Source organism: Vitis vinifera, chromosome 2, assembly GCF_030704535.1.
Source record: "Vitis vinifera cultivar Pinot Noir 40024 chromosome 2, ASM3070453v1".
In the NCBI taxonomy this organism is placed as follows: Eukaryota; Viridiplantae; Streptophyta; class Magnoliopsida; order Vitales; family Vitaceae; genus Vitis; species Vitis vinifera.
In genome coordinates, this window is record NC_081806.1 from 6,799,834 (window position 1) to 6,820,271 (window position 20,438).

The following is a 20,438-nucleotide window of genomic DNA, read 5'->3' on the forward strand; positions in this document are numbered from 1 at the left end:
AGACAGTAGTTGAAGGGCATTCCATCTCAGGAAAAATTCTTTGTTACTCTGAGAAAGGCAGAAGAAATTTAGTATACAAATCCCAGGTTACAGGAAAGGGCACACCAAAGAGCAGCCAAATTGCGCAGAACCAAAAATTGCAGTATAGATAAGAGCAGATGAGAACCATTTCTTCACTCTGATTCCACATTTGTAGCAACGTTAAGATCACCCTCACTCTTCTTCATTCTCCGGAGCCGTAAGGGTATTGGGTTTTCAAGAACAGACACGTTGATTTTGTTCCAAACATCCAATTTGGTGGGGAGCTGAGCAATTTTCTCTGCAATTTCCATGTCTTCGGGGAGAACAGAACCAAACACAGTGTATACTTTCTTCCACTCTTGGTGGTTCGCCAGGCTTATGAAGAATTCAGGGCCCGAACCAACCCATGCAACTGAACCCCTTCGTATTGTTGGACAATCTTCTGTGGGGATCTTCTTGAATGTGGTTCCTAGGGCTTCCAGTGTTCCTTGAATCAAAGCAAATGGAGGGCCAAGAGGAGCCTGAAAAGTTCACCAAAGAAGCTTTGGTTAGTAAGCTGTGAGCACTCAGGAATACAAAATTAAGAATGACTGATCCTCGCTTACATCTTTTATGTGGTTTCCTTGTGAATCCCAATACATTCCCCTGCTTTCTGCTCGATAAAATTGGCAGCCCGCACAATGGCGCAATGCCAACAGCTCAAGAATATAAGCCACAGAGTGTGGAGCACAGTCAGGTAAGAGCTGCACCAAACCAGGTATAAAAAAGTTGTATATTATGCCATTTGCATAAACAAAAGCCAAAAAATATATAACCTATGTGAATGGAGAAAGAAAAATTCTGACATTTACTCGTTAGACAGACGAGAGGAAAGCATAATTCAACTTTTTTGTCATCCTAGAACAGTAACCAATGTCAGCAGGGTCATCACATACAGGAAGGACTTGGCCAACCAGTCTGTTTCAACATTGCTCGAGAGTGATATGTATTTGTCTCTAATGTTGATACTTCTCAAGCTTTACTCTTATACCACCCATATTAAATTCAAGCTTTGTAGGGTAAGGCTTTATTAAGTTGTTGACAGTCTACTCAAGGATCATTTCTGTTTTACTCATTTATCATGTGACTAAGTTCATTGTGGAATGAAACGTAACGGTGTGTTTAAAAAAATGTATGGAGGAGAATGGGCCAACAGACTTTTTTGTGAAATTTTGTGGGTGATCATGGCACCAGTTTACAATATGCTTTGTTACAAGTCAACATCAATTCCTGAACACAGTAGATGCATTTTTTTAGTTTCAACCATCCATTCCACATTGTCATAGAAATTGATCCTCTTCCTTGGAACTTCCCCGCACATTAATCAAAATAACAATGAAATCACTTTTGACTACCTCTTTAATGCTCCATCTATTTCACATTTTCATAAAAATCCATCATCTCCCTCGAGAACTTTCCCGCACTCTCTCTAATGCTCCCTTACTCTTTCCACCAAGTTCTAAAAAATCCGGATAGCACCTAACCCCGCCTGGAAATCCACTCACAATTGTTTGTTGTTCGCTTTTAAGAAAATTAAATAATTAATTTGATTACACATACACATACTCCGAACTGGTTAACTATTAGACATATGCTGTTAGTATTACCATCATGAAATGTTAAAACAATTGGCCACACAATAAGCAGAGCACTTACTTTTATATGAAGAGTACCATACTCTGTTTCCAATCCAACAATGCCCTAGAAGTAATAAAAAAAGAAAAAAAGAAAAAAAACATAGAACAAATAAGCAATGTAAAAGATAAGTCGCTCGCATGATAACTTACTGAAAAGCCAATAAAAAAGGACAGACAACCAAATACATCACAAACAACCAAGATATTTTGAATTACAACATTCATAAGAATTTGGTAAACTTTGCAAGAGAAAATAGTCACAGAAAATGCATTATCGGATCATCACAATTCAATGGCAATTATTTTCTAAGAAGTTTTATGGAGGTGTACCGAATGAACTTTCATGGAAAGTATGCAGCCTCACTCAGAGATCCAGTGATGCTACCCATTGGTTTTATGCTAACATGAGAGGACTACTAATCTTTTCCCATGATAGTGAAGTGGGAAACAGTGATTCCATGACTGATCAAGAATCCCTTGGTCAAGATTAGAATATCATAAGATAGCTCTTCTAGGGTTTATACTTGTGTCATCTTTTTCCTCAGAAAATGTTGTTTTCCTCATCCTTAAAAATGGAAATTTTAGTCCAACTAAATGCTTTTTCCATAACAATGAGTAAGGCTTTGAATTACTTTTAGTAAGAAGTCTGGACAAGAGAGAAGAATTTGGATATCAGGAGGTAAAATTGAAAAGAAAAATGTCAGAAGGCAAAATGCAACCTCATATAACTGGAGAATGAAATGAAATGCAATACCTCTCCTTTTCCAAAGATAATCCCAGAAGTCCAACTAACTTTGTGCCCTGATTCTTGCCGATCAGGAGCTAATATATCCTTCTGTTTCTTCAACCAACACTAAAGCCACAAAGTGAAGGAATGAAATTAGAAATCACCCAATCGTCAGTGTATCGTATCATTCAGAAATGCCCCTACATGTAACTATTGATAATGAAAATTTTATCTTGAAAAATGTAGGTATCCCATTCCAGTTCCAAACTTGTGAAGAAACTTAATTTACAAGCACTTCCAAAGATAAAAATCCTCAATAACTAAGAATACCATTGGAGTTCTGAATTTAGTTTATAGAAAGACAAGCCTTCCATTCTTTTGTTACTTAGCTTCTCAAGTACAATACAAAACAAAGATGATTGACTGAATTCATTGGTAGAATAAGCATCTCACAGATCATGGCTCTGAAAGGAATTACAATCTGTGATCTATCAAATTTTGCAAGGATGAAATCACAACATAATCAAAATGGAAGTGATTATCCCAAACTCAAATTCTAGTAACTGCATGATCTCCAATATAGATTAAATACCGACAAATGAACTCACCTAAACCCAATTCATCAATTTTTAATTAAACCATTGGACCATTTCCACAACCATGGAACATCAAACCCCAGCTCTAAACAATAACCAAACTATAAACCAGAAAAGTCATACAAACCCAATAAATCAATTGCATCAAATTCTTCAAAGAGCCATAAAAATAGGTAATGAAATCAATCAAAAGATTAGCGCACACTTCAAACAACTATAAGAAAAACAATAAACCCAATTCATCCTAATTGCCAAACAAACTACTAATCCAATTCCACCAGAACCACAAAAGAAAACGAATAACAAGCATCAAATTCACACTCACCTCACCGAATTTTGGCCCGCAAGCCTCTCTATTCCCACAAAACACCCAAGTATCACACAAGCACGGCCCATCATTCCCACTACACATCCCTTTACAAGCCATGCAACACTCCTTAGAAGAATTGAACTTAAAGTCAGAACCCCACTTCACCGCAGGCCCCCAAAGTTCCAAATTCTCAATCCCTCTACAACACCCTTCGCTCCCAACCTCCGCCCTACTACTCCCATCCAATGCTGAAGCATCAAGCTCTGAAACTGGAGACTCGGCCCAGGGTCTGAGCACCACAGAAAGGAACGCATAAACCAGAGTGCATGAGGCGACACCCATCAAAAGAAGGATCAGAGAAGCATATCGGCTGGGTTCGGAGTCGATTTGCTTCCGAGCCATTTGGGATTTGGGGTAGTAGAGAAAAACACAGAAAGGGATATGGATACTATGAATTGGTTGTGGAGAATTGGGGAGCGTTGACCGGTGAGGCAGAGGAGTCTAGGCTGGAAAATGAAGGGTTTTTTTATTCTGGGTGTTTTATTGATGCTGCAGAGTCTCTCAGACGAAGTCATTGATGGAAATAATATTAAAGTGAGGAACAGGGTGTAAGGTTGAAATTGAATCATCATGCACGAAATGTACAATTCATTTAATTATTATTTTTTATTTTCTTTATTAAACTTTTATTTTAACAAATATTGATTTCATTTATATAGATAGATAGATAATATTTTATTTTGTTTCATATTAATAATATTTTTATATTTATAACTTTCACATTATTGGATCTTATTTTCATATTTTTTTATTTTTTATAGAATATTAAACCTAAATTAAAAAAAAAACAATATCCACATGTGTTTTTTGTTTTCTTCAAAATTTAAAAAAACAAAAAAAAATAATATTATTTTTTTCTTCAAAATAAAAACAGAAAAATAATATAAGAGAAAATTTTAACTTACGTTTAATTTCATTCAACAAAAAATTAATAATAATCATTCTTTTAAGCATATTTAATTTTAAAAGTATTTACATTAAATTTTTTATTATAAATTTACAATTCCCATCATAATACATTGATATTTAAAAAGAAAAAAAAACTAATGTTTTTTTTTATCAAATATGTAAAAGAGTACATTTTGTTTAATTAAAAATTTAAACCATTAAAATTGTTTTATTTTTATTAAATAATGGTTTTAAAAAGTACATTATGTGTTTTTTTATATATTATTTAATAATCATTGTCAAAGTTATAGTAATGACAATAAAAAATTAAAGAGGCTAGCACATCATGTATTATCTATCGTGGTACATTTAGTTACTAGCATTATTACTTTTAAGTAAAAATAATGTTACTATCAACAATAACATTTTTGATGTAGAGGTTGAAGTGATGATAAATTTAAATAGGCTTGTACATCCTACTATCCATAGTAGTACTTTTAGTTACTAACATTGTTATTTTTAAATAAAAACAATGTTACTATCTCTAATGACATGTTTGGTACAAAAGTTGAAGTGGTGATGAATAATGTAACAATTACATATGTGAGCTCCAATCAAGTGTGTATGTTAGCTAGTCTTGTATAGGTGGCAGTCCACCTTCAGCTGGTTGGAGGGTAATCTTAGAAGCATGCACAAATTACTACTCTAGTGCATGATTTGGGGATTATTTTCTTTAAAACATACTTTCCACAAAATCCACTTTTGTAGGTTCTTAATTCATCCATATTTTCCAAATAGTACACCTTGACATGATTCCCCTTTATTTTTATTCTTAAGATCAATTAGACTTTCATTGATTTTAAATAGGAAAGTAAAAGAAATCAGTTGCATTTGTTGGCTAATTGATGAGCCTCAATCGCATTATCAGTACCCAATAGCATTAAGATAAAGTACTCTTAGGCCAATTCTTTATTATTATTATTTTTTTGCTTTAAGATGAAATGAATCTTTATTCAATTCAAATGAACGAATAACCATAGGGGAACTAAGTGGGTATGATTTAATAATATGAAAGCACTTTAAGACTTTTTATGTATGTAAATTGATAGACCAATACACTAGGTAGACTATACTCAATTTGCAAGGTAAGACAAACCATCACTTTAATCCATACAAGGGCATAATTTTAATTAAGTATATATTAATTTGTTATCATGTTTCAATCTAGAATGTGATACTAGATTTCAAATCATTTTTTTTTAGATATTTTAATCATTTAGGGACTTATTTTGTGAATCCTTCAAGGATTTAAACCTATCTATGGATCTAAATACATATATTACATCTATATCATAAGTATATATCAAATCTTTTTTTGGGTTACTATTAGGATAGAGCTCTTAAAAGCATAACATGATGCAACAATATAAGATTTCATTAATATTTACATTATGATTTTTGTTTCACTTATCTTTCTTTCTTTTGCATTATGGTTTGTTTGATCATTCCAACCTATGCCACTTGCATTGTATATGATTTAGGTACATTAGAAGTTGCACAAAAGATTTAAGTAATAGATTCTTTATAAGTTCATAGTTTGTGCATAGACTTAAGTAATCCATATGAGGTGTAGTGTAGTATACTATTTCCTAATTAAATGGATGACTTGTCTTTGTCATTAAGATAGGTTTCCCATAATGAATACAAAAGTCATATGTATGATTACACATTGGGCAAAACTTATGATGAATCACGACATTGTATGAGGAGTTATGATTTCACCAAATTACTATGTTGTATAAACTCTCAATCTTGAAAGAATGTTGATCTTGCTGGGATAAAACACTTAAAAGCATGACATACATAGCAATAAATGGATCATTTTGGTTCTCTTTTCATTATCTTATTTATGCATTATATATGTTGAGCATTCTGGTATAACATTTCTTGTATTATACATGATTTGGGTGCATTAGAAGTTACATAGAAGATCCAAGTCATGGTTTCCTTGTAAGTAGATAAGTTGTTTACAACTGGTTCATGGATTTAGGCAATCCATATGAGGTTGTAGTAAGAAAGATGATTGGTCTTAATGATTAGGATGAGATTCCCATGATAACTACATTAGTGTGTATGGTTACAAATTGGACATGACCTATAATGAATTATGACATCAATGATCAAATAGTTATGATTCATTAAGCTACTATACTGTATGAACTCTTAACCTTGAAAGGATATTTAGTTTATGCTAAAATCATCAAGAGGCTTTGACCATGAATGAGACATATTCCCTACGAAATAGGTCACTATTGATGGAAGTTGATGACAACAGGTATTAGAGGTGCACTATGATATCTCATGGGATTAAAATAATGTGTTGTCTTATATGATCTTAAGGAAATTTGATCATGAAATTTATAACAACAATAATTCTTTAAGTGGAATTTGATATGTGTTCTTGTGAGTTAGAGTATGTCAATTGATCACAAAATAAGATGATCTATAACTTAAAGATTAGAAAAGGGATCTTGAGAGGTTGATAATATATACCTCTTTAAATTACGGACATCAGTTTATGAGGAGTTTACATGTATCGGATAGTAAGTCATAGGCCTAAGTTTTATCTCATTGTAATATACATATGACACTAAAGTATGGTTGACTCTCTATAGTGAGATGTTGAGTCAACTTCAAAATTGGATTATAAGAGAGTAAGTATTTTTCTATGGGTTCCAATGGTCCCCGTTCAAGCTTCAGATTCATGGTGGTAGGATTTTAAAGGTATTTTTACGTTTCTAATTCGTATGTGTGCATAACAGCGTTTTGATAAAAATGCAAGGTTGCATTGACTCGTATGAATGGTCTTTCTATATTATAATAATTAATTAATTAAAGTCCAATAAAACTAATTAATTAATTAGAGTCTAATAAGGTTAATTAATTAATCAAAACGTAAGTAGGCTAGATTCAGTAACTCAAACTTAAGTTGAGTTCAAGTCACTTAAACTCATAAGAAAGCCTATATAAACCCTCTTAAGAGTTTAGGGTTTTAGTCTTCCATTCTCTTTTTAAAGATTTTAGAGAGAAAACTCTAACCTTCCTCTTTAAATAGAATATGATTCTTCTCTTATGTCAAGATCCTTGGAAAGAGTGATCAAGCAAAAGATTATCAAGTTTATAACATGCTTATAAAGTTTTTTCATTAGCTTGAATTTGATTTAGGAACATCTAAATCATAGGTTTGATATCTAAATTCTCTATATATGTTTTAAATGGTTTTTATTGTCATATTTTTCCATTACATTAGATCTAAAGAACCCTAGAATAGATTGCATGCACTCTAAAAGAGTGTTGAGGTCTTTAGTGGTTTTGATATATGGATGTGACCCTAAGGTGATCATATATTCCCTATGGATTAGGTCATTATTGATTAAGGTAGAAAATAATAAGTATTTTCGAGATATACACTATGATATCTCATAGGATTGTGATAATGTGTATCATTGAATGATCATAAGGACTTGTGATCATGAAATTTGTGGTATCGTAGTAATTCTTTTAGTGGAATTTGACATATACTTTTAGTGAGTTAGAGTATGCCAATTAGTCACATAATAATAAAATTTGAGACTCAAACATGGTAGAGGTAATTTTTAGAGGATGATAACTTCAACCTCTTTAGATTATGAATACCAATTTATGGGAAGATTGTATGCAATGGTTAGAAGGTTACAAACCCAAGAAATATATTAAATTGGATTTAATTAATTTACTTCTTGATATATAATATTAGAGTGCATTTGACTCTCTATGGTGGGATGTTGCATCAATTTTAGAATTGAATTTTAAGCAAGTCAATATTTTCTTATGGGTCTTAGTGGTCCCTTCTCGAAATGATCACATTCTTTGGTTACATTTTGAGAGGTATTTAGCATTTCATTCACATGTGTGCATAACAATATTTTGGTAAAAATATAGAACTACACAAGAGCTTATAAATTGTGTTTTTAGATTGGTCTATTAATTAATTATAGTCCATTAGAGCTAATAACTTAATTAGGATCCAACTGGTTACATTAAGTGACCTAAGCTTAAGATAAGTTCAAGTCACTTAAACCCACAAAGAGGTCTATCTATAAACCCTTTTAGGGTTTAGGGTTAGACATTCTAATTCACTATTGTCTTCTAGGGTGAAATAACTCTAGTGTCGTCCTTGTAGAGAGAAGTTCACCCTTCTCCATTGTTAAGATCCAAGGAAGAGTTATCTGACGAAATATCTCTAGGTGTTTGATATCACCCTTCATCAACTAGAAAAAGGATTAGAGAACATGTTAATCGAGGCTATGTGATCTCCTTGTTTCTCACCTTAGAATGTGTTTAAAAGACTTATTAGTTTCCATTGCACCTAGGAGATATAGATGTATATACCCTTTTAGAGATTCGAGGATTGGATTTATTTTTTGGGAGTCTATCATTATCAATTATATGATAAAGCTATTACATAGGTTGATATAAGATATCTATAGGAAACATGAGACAATAAATTTTGCTTTATCTGAATTACACTTTCATACAATAACAAATTAAAATCCATTAGGTTTTACATTTACAGATACTAAACTTTAAGTTCATTTATATCTAGTCAAACTTTTTTTTTTTTTTAAACATTGGATTGTAGGTCCTAATACTTGTATAGATAAGTTTTGTTTTGTTTTGTTTTAATCACATTTTCCATTTTGGCTCATTATTTCTACGTTGGCATTTTTGCATAATTTATGATTTGAAATCTTCATTATTCTTTATGAAATGAAGAGTTGTCTAGAAAGACGATAGTGTAGACATAAAAAAAATTAGTGGATTAAATTATCACTAAATTGATAATCAAAATTGTTGTTTCTTAGCTCAACAACATTTGAGCTCAACAAGTGATGGTTTCTACACTTGAACGTGTGATATGCAATTCAAAATATGACATACGACAAAATTTAAAAGATTACAAAAACGAGTCTTGCAAATAAAATCAAAGAAAACAATTAAAATCAAAAGAGAATTAGAAATAAATATTATTTTATTAGCAAATTTCTAAAGAAAGTAAATATTCTAATTGAACTCAAAAGAGAATTAAAAATAAATACTCTTTTGTTGAAAAATTTCCTTAACAAATGAGAAAAGTTGCTAAAATCAAGAAGTCAAATTCTTAGAATTAAGTAATCAAATTTTTGGGACTCCAAATTTAATTCTCTAATTTCATATATAAGTAATGGTGACTTCCTTTAATAAAGAAGATTGAAAAAAAAACTTTTTAAAGGCTTTGTAAAAAGAAAAGATTTCAAAAAATACAACTGTAAGTCTAAGAAATTGTAGAAGCACTATACACACGTTTTTCACTACTCAACGAAGTCATTTAGGAATAAAAGTCATTCTAGGCCCTCGATTGATCTTCAAATTCAAAAAATCACTTTCATCTCTGTCCTTCAAATTGTGATCAAAGTGAATGAATTAAAAGAAAAATTTTCTTTTATAAAGAATATTATCACAAAGATTGCACCCCGTAATACTTTGATACAAAGTTTTATTCACATATTTGGTTTTTAGTTTTGCGTATTTTGCAAGACTTTATGAAATTTATGTGCAGAGGTATATTTCAATGACAATAATATTTAATATATCTTCCCCTGATTATTTTCATATAACTAATAGAGATCATTTTACTTTCAAGAATATTTATTCCTCATAAAGGGTTATTATTCAAATCATTCCTCTTTAGGGAGTATTTGTTCAATTTGTGCATTAGTTAGGGACAACTCGTGCCTCTTCAATTGTTATTCAATCTAGACTAATAAGTCATTCTTACCATTTTCTATATAATAATAACTTCTTCGAGAATTAATGTCAATCTTTGTATGCATGTACATACATTTCTTTGCTCTCTTTCTACTTTAAGGAAATATGTCTTTTAAGATGACATGAATAAATGTTTTAGGCGTGTTTTTCTCCTTATAAACGGCCTTTGGGGCAAAATGATTCGGTAATAACTATTGTCCCCTTTTGTCCATTGAATTGAAAATTTGATTGATTATTTTAGAAATTTATTTAGATCTCGTTTGTAATTAAAACAATAAATTGCTTGCTAAATCCAAAAAAAAAAAAAAAAAGACTATAACAATTTAAATTCTAGATTCATAGCCAAATTAATTTTAATTCAGTAGTTTAAAAGTGAAAGTCATGCTTAATCTTGAAATCTAGTTATGTAGGAAACAAAAAGATGCTTGAGTGATTATTAACATTTGCTTGGTAGACCGTACCTGATGAGGCTGAAAAATTCTCCACTTAAAATCTCAAGTAGATCACATTTTAGTAGAATTTCATTGACATTTTTTTATGATATTAACATCTGAAATAGTGAAAGTTTATTCAATTTGAATATAACCCACTTTATAATCTCGTAAAAATGGTCATATACCAATATGACATCATAATAGCATCGATTTTACATATTTAAATCATTGTATTATTTTTTATATTAATGAAAAGTTCATTTGATAGTAATTCTAAAAATCACTTTTAGTATAAAAACGTTTAAAAAAAAAAGTGTGTTTGACACCAAATTTTTGGAAACATCTTTAAAAAGATGAAAAATCACTTGTACTGTTTTTTGAGAAAACATTTGATAAGTCATTCTCATAAAAACACTTCTAAATAAAGTATTCTAATTAAAAATATTTTAAGTAAAAACATTGTCAAATATATTCTAATATTGAAAATTTTTATCTTTCAAGTATTAGAAATATCAAAAATATTTTATAAAATTACTGTCAAAAACGCATTTTTAAGAGCCCGTTTGGTAGTGATTGTAAGAAGCGTTTTTAATATTTATAATACTTGACAATTTTTATTATTCAAATATTAGAAGTACTAAAATTGCTTTTTAAAATCACTCTCAAATACACTTTAAGAGTTTATTTAACATTGATTTTAAAAAATATTTTTAACCTTAATAACACTTAAAAATTTTTATCGTTCAAGTATTTAGAAATATTATAAACACTTCTTAAAATGATTGTTTTTCAAGTAAAAGAAATACTAAAAATACTTTATAAAATACTGGGAAATGCACTCTTATGAACACATTCTAAAAAGTGTTTTTTGAAAAAAATAAGTAGGTGTTTTACAAAATTTAGGAATCGTTTTTTAAAATTTGAAAAATCATCGGTAGTATTAAAAAATCAATAATAATATTTAAAAAAAAAAACATTTGAATGAGAATTCTCCATAAAACACTTCCATCGAGAACACTTTCAAAGCTACTTGATCCAACTCGGTGATTTTCCCGTCCTTCAGCATTTCTGAACCATACTGCTGATTTAATAAACTGAAAAAGCGGACACTTTTTTATTATAACACTCACTAGTACACAATAAGCGGCTATTAACACACTCAGATGCAGGGAAACCCATAAAGGAGATCAAGCTTGGATTTCCAGAGTCATTTATTATCTACTATCACTCCTCCATTACTATTTACTACCCCTTGATAAAAAGTCACCATCTCTCTTTCCTTCTCCAGAGGACGGCAGAAACTCCAGCGGGTTCATCTTTCAAGGAGTGGTGATACCTGAAAAGAAATTAGCAATGGTCAATTAGTAGCTTAACGCATTTCTGTTTGAAGAAGCCATCCATGGAGTTACTTCATATTATAAAGCATTTTTGCATATAAATTTACATTAGAGGTAGAAATACGGTATATGTAATTGAAAGAAGGGAAAGGAGATGAGGACATACCCCCACACTTGAAGTGACGAGGGACCTTCCTTCCACAACCTTTAATGAGGCGCACAAGCCGGTCGACGTCTATAAGGGGAGCCAACTTAGGAGTAATCATAGGGCACACACACTCAACATGGGTGACCCTTACCCTCTCGCAACAAGCAGGTGTGGGATCATTCCCATACACCACTGGCGTGCATACTTTAATCCCTAGCCTCCTCTCCTCCTTACACTCTGCTGCACTCATTGCTGCACTGCCCGTCTTCACCTCCCACATACCCAGCAGCACCACCACCATGACCACCATCACACCCCATGACTTCCCCCCTTTCATCTTACCAGCTATCTATATCTATCTCCTTTCCTACAACCCACGATGAGCACTTCACCACCATTACCCTATCCCCATATATATAGAGATACAAGGCTTGGAGGGCACTCCCAGTCCAATGCTTCTAGCACATACCTTCCTGCCTTTTTGACGGTTGACTAGAGACTAGTGACTAACGAGTCTTTTGACATCATGTAGCCTCCTGTCCTTTTTTAGCGAGTCTTTTGCATTCCAGTTCATAGGATTTGATTTTTTGTACCAGTATTCAGTACTAGGGATCCTTAATCTGGTACATACTTATCCAGAATGTCCATTAGCCATTGGACTGGAGCCCAATGTACGTATGACCCCTCACAAGAAGTGTAGGCTGGTTGGAAAGTATTTTTGAAAACAAAAACCCCTTTTTAGATCATAAAAAAATAAAAAAATAAGTGAAAATAATTAAAAAAAATATTGTATGAAATTCCATGTCTTCTGTGTTTTCGTGTAATAGAAAACTGTTGTAAAATGCAATTATAAAACATGTCTTAACCATCCAACCAATCACAAATATGATCATGGCATTTTCCTTATATGGTGGGTAGGATCAGGATTAATGGTTGGTCTATATATAATTAGCCCACAGAGTTGATCCTATTTCCAAGCTTAGTTTAGAGCATGCTGCCCTAAATCCAAACAAAATTTAAAAATCTTAGTTAAGAGAGCATGGTCTGGAATCTTCAATCTAATATACTACTACGATTAATTGATTGATTGATGGAAACCAGGCTGCATAAGAAAAGGGCAAGTGGGAGGGACTTTAGGAAAAGGGAAGACGGGTCTTGAAAGTGGTCGTGGCCTGGAAAATTTGGTTTGGTTTCTTTTTTGTGAGATTTCATACGGAAAATTTCATGGATTGGATGGTTACATTTGAACACAATGACTTTGAAGTAGAAGGTGGGTGGGCATGGAGTTTAGGTCTCCTTCCATGGATATTTCACTTTTAACTTGGAATCCTGATCGTTGGTTTTGAAGATCATAGGAGGTGTATTAATATAGATACAAAATTTGTATTTATTGGAAATTATATCAACATAATGTAAATAAAGAATCCAACACTTCAACTACATTATTAAGTCACAAAGCAACCCCTTTTCAGAATTTGATATAAATTGACAAGAATAAAATGATTAAGGGTTTGTTTGATAATTGTTTTCGAAAACAATTTTCTATTTTTCATTAAAAAAAAATAGAAAAATATGTTTGACAATAAAAAATTGTTTTTTATTTTATATTCTTAAAAATAAAAAAATATAGTGTTTTCATATAACATCTTTTAATCGTTTTATATTGTTTACATTATATTTTTTTAAGATTTATTTTAAAAAATAATTATACAAACATATAAAATTATTAAAAATAAAATACTAGAAATAAAAATTATTTTTAAAAATATTAAAACTAGGTTAAAATCATTTTAGGTTTTCAAACAGACTTTTGTTTTACAACACATTAAAGAACAATTTTTAAAAACTATTTTTCAGAACTATTTTAAAAACTAGTTACCAAACAAACCCTAAGCATCTTGCTTTCACTTTTTATTTTTATTTTTAAACTACTTAGTAGATGAGAGATGAGCTAAACTTTAAGGCCCACTTATAAATTCCAAAGATAAATTATATAAATTATCTTGACTCGTCGGAGTATCAATTCAATATTTTTTTTTTTTTAAAATGTCAATCCTAAATTAAGTTAGAATATCATATGACCTAGTTTATTAGAAGTTTTTTTGGTATAGGTAAACGACATATAAAATTCACATGATAAACACATCAACATTACATGTGATATAGACATGAGTTTTACTTTATATTGATGAAGTTCATGAACCTAAATTTGTGAAAAAGAAAAAAAGAAAGAAAACTACCTATAAAGGAATTCTATTTAGAAGTAAAGCATAATTAAAGATTGGAATTAACAAAGAAAATTTAAGAGCTGAACTGTGAAGGTAGAAGAATGATGTCATAATTTATCCTAATTAACTTTTCTTCTTGGAACATTAGTGTCCTGTAAAGTTGACGTTTTCCATTAATTCTATTATGACTTTGGTGGGAAATCAAAATAAATAGTAGGAAAATCAAACTATGTTAGCAAATTGGAGAGCAATGATGGTATAGTTAGTTGGATCCAGGCCACACTTCTTTTTACAGCTCTCTTTTCCGAACCACTCATCAGCAAAGTGGAAAGCAATTACGGTAGTTTGTTGGACCCAACCCACACATCTTTATACAATCTCATTAACCCTCATCTTCCTTTATACAATCTCTATAACTCTCCATCTGAAGTGTGAACTGAGGCACACGAGAGTTGAACAACAACTATCAAGCACATGAGGTTCATAATTCTTTCAAGATAATAATAATTCAAGAATAGTTAAGTGACATGATGTGAGAAAAAACCTTTCTAAATGTTTGTCAAAAGATCTGAATTTAACCTTAATCAAAATTAAGTCCAAAAGCAAATAAACAGAAAACAAAGCTAAATAGAAATAGGGCACTTATCCAATTATTTGGCTGAGGTGTGACAGTGCATTGTCGTTAAAGTAGATCCACCCTCCTTAAAGATCAACCTCAGTGTAGAAGGAACTGATGCCCTACCTCCGAGATCCAACAACTAAGAACCTTACCTCAGGTGAACTCGGTTGACAAGGTATATTACAACTCGAGAATTTGAAGTTGTCCAGAAAAGGAAATAAGGCAACAGACTCAAAATGAACAGATGTAGTAGAATGCAGCAAGCTTTGGATGAAGTAGATGTATAGCTATAGCAAATGCACTAGATGCATGTAGTAGGCTCAGGTTCAAATTGGTGTATGACTACAAAAGATGGATTAGACTCTTCCTATTGGTGGGTGATTGACGGGATGGACCTAGTGTATGACAACAAGAGATAGAATGATTTGGAGGGGTAACAGTGAGGAAGCAGAATTTCCATATATGAGTCATGATTACAAGATTAATCATTTTTTGTTGCATAATAGGATTTAGTATGATCAGTAACCCTGAAAGGGCAGTGACTCACTTTGCTGGAACAATGCCTTCGATTAGTAGACTTCATAATACTCATAAGTCCAAATATCAAGTCAATCTCCTCGTTGTGGAAAATTCAAATAAGTTGATTCATTGTTATGGATTAATGGTGATACCTGCAAATAATTGAAGAAAATTCTGTTAAAATAAATAAATAAATAAACCATCCCTATCCCTTTCCCTAGCTGTAGAGAGTGTGTGAGTCTGTGAGAGAAAGAGAGAGATAAAAAAAGAGCATAGTCCCACACTTGTCGTGCCGAGGGAGCCTCCTTCCACAACCATCAACAAGCTTTATCATTCGGTTGACATCCACAAGGGCAGCCAACTTAGGTGTAATCACCGGGCACACGCACTCCAGATGTGTGACCCTCACACTCTGGCAACACGCCGGCGTCGGACTCTTGCCCTAAACAACTTCTTTGCATGCATTAATTGTAGGAACAGTGTATAGTAAAGAGAGCGTATTGAGTGTTTTTTTTGTTTGTCCCAAGTAGGAAAGAGGAACACTTTTAGTGGGTATATTAGCTAACCCACTTTCTTTATCCTAATGGGCTTATGGAGAGGTGTAGGGGAGCCTTCCTAATGGGCTTGTGGAAAGGTTACGGGCTGTTCAGGCCAGGATCCATCCTGCGCAATGGGTCCCCCCCCAGCACCTGCTTCAATCACCACTACAGCAACCGTGTTATTCATTATGGTTGTTGCGATCCTACACCTATTTGGAGGTTTAATTCAAAGTTCGAGTTGTACAATTCTCGTCTGTAGGGTGCTTCTAAGGTGAGATCTAAATCTTAAAGGTAGACCACTAATTTACTAATGTATTGAGCTCCTTCTGGAGAAGGGTGGATCTACTTTAAGGACAATGCATTGCGTCACGCCTCAGCCAACCATAAGTTTCTATTTCTTCTTTCTGTTCTTTGATTGCGTTTTTGGACTAGGTAATTCCACTATTTTCCTTATACCCTTAAAACAACATTAATCCCAAGTCTCCTCTCCTCCTTACACTGTGCAACACTCACTGTTGCACTTGCCATCCTCCCCTCCCACACACCCAACACTACCACGGTACCACCATCAATATCCCCAGGCCCCATGCTTTTCCCTTCATCACACCTGCCATCTCTCCTCTCCCACCAATCAAGCACCTACCCATATACATATATGCAGAGATGAGCCTCGGAGGCTACTCCTTTTTCGAATCCTCTCAAGTGCTGGTAGCAGATTTCTTTGACTCAGTCAATTCCCATCATTTTTCTTCCACTATTGCCTCTTTGTTGATCTTTATTTTCAAGTGACGAAAGCTTTTCTCACTCGTAGTTTTGCTCAATCAGTACGCAAACATTTACTGTTCTAAATGTTCCATTCATTAGCAATCACATGAAAGAAACGTCAACTGATCAAAATTACTTACAATTAATAGACTTTCAAATCTTCTCCTTCCTTTTTCTCATCTTCTCTCACATTTTCAGTGATTAATCTAACCAGGACCTTAGCTACAAATCTTACACAAGTCAACAAAGTTGCCTAGCTCATTAAAAGTCTCATATAATTTAGAAAGTTCACCGCATCAAAGCAAGCCTACAAAGAAAATTTTATTTCCAGCATGCGTAGTCTAGAGTCTATACCTGCTTAATTTATTGACAAAGACGAATTTCATACATAATAGACGTTGAATTTTCACTTAATTTAGCTGCATAAGAGGAGTAAGACAAATGTCTCGAGTGAGGTAGGAGGCAGGAACTTTCGGCCTGCCCTATTCTTTGTGGACATCCTTGTTAAAAAAGCATTTGGTAGTATGCGTTGACTCTGACTTGCACATATGGCACGCTAGGTAAGCCTGGACTTTTGGGGCCCTCAATTCATTTTCTTTCGAAGCCAACAGATTTTTCTTGCTTAATTAGACTCCTAAAGATGGGAGCTCCCAGCACTTTTGTCTTAATATGATGTATGCATATGATGTATACCAGATGAAATACATGCTTAATTTGATCCTAGAAAAAATGGAATCACGTGTATATAATATATATATATATAATATATATATATATATATATATATGTGTGTGTGATTGATGATCATATTCATTTTCACTCATATCTTCTTAACTAGCATTAATCGGATCTCTTTTGGTCATATGCATGCTTTGGTTAAATTTAGTTTATTTGATTATAAGCTTCTATGGTAACTATTTTTTAAAACAATTCTAAAAAATAACTTTTTAGAACAGTTTTTTAAAATTGTTCTCTGATTTTTGTAAAATAAAAGTCTATTTGAAAACCTAAAATAGTTTTAACCTATTTTGAATATTTTAAATATGTTTTAAAAAAATTTTATATGTAGAGTTTTATTTTTAATTATTTTATATGTTTATATAATTATTTCTTAGAACAATTCTTAGAAAACAATTGAAAACAACTAAAATATGTTATCTGAAAATATTAATTTTTTTAATAAAAATTCTAAAATATACATAAAAAAATCTATAAAAAATAATTATTGCTCTCTTTTAAATATACGAAAATTATGTTTTAAAAATATCATTATTAATATTAATTTTTAATGAAAGTTTTATTAATTACTTTTAACAACTTTACTAAAATATTGTATTATTAATAATATAATAAAATAGGAAAATAAAACTAAAAAAAAAATTTAAATTATAAAAAATATTTGTTTTTACTTAAAATTTAACTTATTCAATTATGAAATATAAAAATTAAATTAAACTAGAAAAATTTAAAAGATATAACTAAAAATTTATTAATATGTCTATTGTGTTGTCCTTTTTCAAAATTTTTAATAAAAGAAGAAATAAAAAAAATGTCAAAATATTTTATAAAAGAAATTAAAAATGTGAAATAAATATGACACTTGGAAATTTAAAGGGGAGAGTAAAGAGTAAAAAAAAGAAAAAAAATTATATAAAAATCAAATAATCAAAATGATGACACCTATAACCACATTCATTTTTTTTTATTTCCTTCAAATGTGGTTTTGTCTTTTATATTTCATGCCCTTAGCATCAATTATACTAAATATTTGGACATTAGATCCATTATCTATCTTAATTATACTAAATATTTGGACATTAGATCTATTATCTATCTTAATTAGCTTTAAATCATAATTGTTAATATTATAAAATTTTTATTGAAGTTTATAGTGCCCAATAAATCAAAAAATGTACTTGGAGGAAGTTATCTTATCCTTGCTTTTATGTTAAGCTCTTTTAAAAACCATTAGTATTATAATCTAAACTTCTCCAGCACTATTAAAATGTTGCCTTTAAAAAAAAAAAAAAAGTTTTTTACTCTCAAAAGTTATTCCAAATAAGTATAAATAAAATTTCATTTATAGACATTTAGGAAATTATTTTTATATATTTTAGAAATATTCAAACAAATCTTGTGCAATAATAGAATTGTTCAAGGAGTCTTATAAGCCCCCTTTATTGATTTATTTTTCTTCTTCTTCTTCTTCTTCTTTTTCTTATAATCTGATATATGTATTATTATTCACATTAAAGGAGGAAAAACTTAAGTTCTATTTATTTAGACTTTTTTTTTATATAAAGAAAATATAAATTAGGTTTAAAAATATATTTGGAGGGCATTGTTTCCATTTTCATTTTCTCATAGCCAATAAAGAAAAGAAAAGTAAAAACACCAATTTGATATTTTAATTTTTTTTAAATGAAAGTTATATTTTCTAAAAAGTAGAAATCAGGCAACAAAATCTTATCCAAAAATATAAAAGAAACATAAATATTCTACATATAAAAGAAATATGAATATATTATATCTAGACTCAAAACATTATCTTATAAATCTTATATAAACAAAACATTATCTTGCATATATCAAAACTCAAGCATTATCCTAAAAATTTTATATAAATATTTTTTTCTAATGAATTAAATTGAGGAATGTGTAAGTAAATGCATTCAAGGAGCATTCAAGTCCTTGGGAAGGTAATAGGAATTATATTTTCTATCTTTATAATACCCTAGCTAAATAATTGGATTCGTTTTTCTAGGAATCCAACATCATCAATTATAGAATTGAGCAATTACAAGGATTGATACAAGGTATCATCTACAGGAAACTTGAGATTATATTGTTTGTTTTATCTCGATTATACTTTCATATAATAACAAATTTAAATCCAGCAGTTTTTGCATCTTCAAGTGTCAAATTTCAAGTCATTTATATAAATTAGTGGGGATAGTAATGGGGCGGGTTTGGGACGAATTGTCTTCATCCCAATCCCCTCACCTCACCAATTTATTCAAAATAATTTTCATTCTCGTTCTATTAAAAAAATTAAACTAGGTGTGGCGAGGTGGGATAGGTATGTGAATTTCTCATACCCGACTCGATCACCTCGATTCATTTAAATTTTTTTTATTTAAACAAAATTAATTATATATTTTATAAATAATTAAAATATTATAATTTTTATAACTTAATTATTGAAATTTATTATTATTATATATTAAAAATAAAATTAATTTAATTTAGTTTTAAAGATTAATTTTATATATAATTGAGACAGGGTGGGGGTGGAACAAAGCAATACCCAAACCCCTTGAAAAAAAATCTCTAACTCATTCATAACTCATTTATTTAAATTTCAAATTTATCCCGTTAAAAACAAGGTGAGACTGATATCCAAAAAAAATCCACTCTATTGTCATCACTATCCCTATTTGTATCTAATCAAACTTGAGGTCATAATACTTCTATAGACAAGTTAGTTTTATCTCAATAACTTCGTTCCACTTTGATTAATTATTTCTATTTAATCATTCTTACATAATTCATAATTTGAAATCTTCATCATTAATATTCTTTATTATATCATCGTCTCAAAAAAAAAAAGAGTATATTGCTAACAATAATATTAATTGATAGCATCTTCCCTTTAATTCTTTTCATACAAGTAACAGAAATCTCTTTAATTTAAGGTATATCTATATCTCTTTTAAGGGTTATT

At 30.9% G+C, this 20,438-nt stretch overlaps 2 protein-coding genes across 3 annotated transcripts; both read right to left on the reverse strand.

Moving 5' to 3' along the window:
- Positions 1-26: 26 nt before the first annotated feature.
- Positions 27-3,957, reverse strand: LOC100854739 (uncharacterized). 2 transcript variants are annotated; one of them, XM_003635378.4, is made up of 5 exons: positions 3,346-3,957; positions 2,452-2,550; positions 1,717-1,761; positions 627-764; positions 27-542 (listed from the first exon to the last, which is right to left on the reverse strand). In XM_003635378.4, exons 1-5 carry the CDS (start codon positions 3,730-3,732, stop codon positions 174-176), a joined length of 1,038 nt encoding a protein of 345 aa, XP_003635426.2. In that variant the 5' UTR covers positions 3,733-3,957; the 3' UTR covers positions 27-173. The 2 variants fall into 2 exon arrangements, with proteins under 2 accessions (XP_003635426.2, XP_019074136.2); XM_019218591.2 differs by lacking the exon at positions 1,717-1,761 and having other exon boundaries at positions 3,346-3,916.
- Positions 3,958-11,674: 7,717 nt separating this feature from the next.
- On the reverse strand, positions 11,675-12,404 carry LOC104882175 (uncharacterized). Its single transcript, XM_010664328.3, has 2 exons — positions 12,063-12,404; positions 11,675-11,895 (listed from the first exon to the last, which is right to left on the reverse strand). Exons 1-2 carry the CDS (start codon positions 12,379-12,381, stop codon positions 11,879-11,881), a joined length of 336 nt encoding a protein of 111 aa, XP_010662630.1. The 5' UTR covers positions 12,382-12,404; the 3' UTR covers positions 11,675-11,878.
- Between the last annotated feature and the right edge of the window lie 8,034 nt (positions 12,405-20,438).

What these genes read in the sequence shown, in the direction of transcription:
- LOC100854739 (XM_003635378.4), bottom strand. Translation starts at nt 3,732, where the DNA reads ATGGCTCGGAAGCAAATCGACTCCGAACCCAGCCGATATGCTTCTCTG. An exon ending in TTATCTTTGGAAAAGGAGAG is followed by an intron (nt 1,762 to 2,451) that starts GTATTGCATTTC and finishes TATTACTTCTAG; the next exon opens with GGCATTGTTGGATTGGAAAC. An exon ending in ATGGTACTCTTCATATAAAA is followed by an intron (nt 765 to 1,716) that starts GTAAGTGCTCTG and finishes GGTTTGGTGCAG; the next exon opens with CTCTTACCTGACTGTGCTCC.
- LOC104882175 (XM_010664328.3), bottom strand. Translation starts at nt 12,381, where the DNA reads ATGAAAGGGGGGAAGTCATGGGGTGTGATGGTGGTCATGGTGGTGGTG.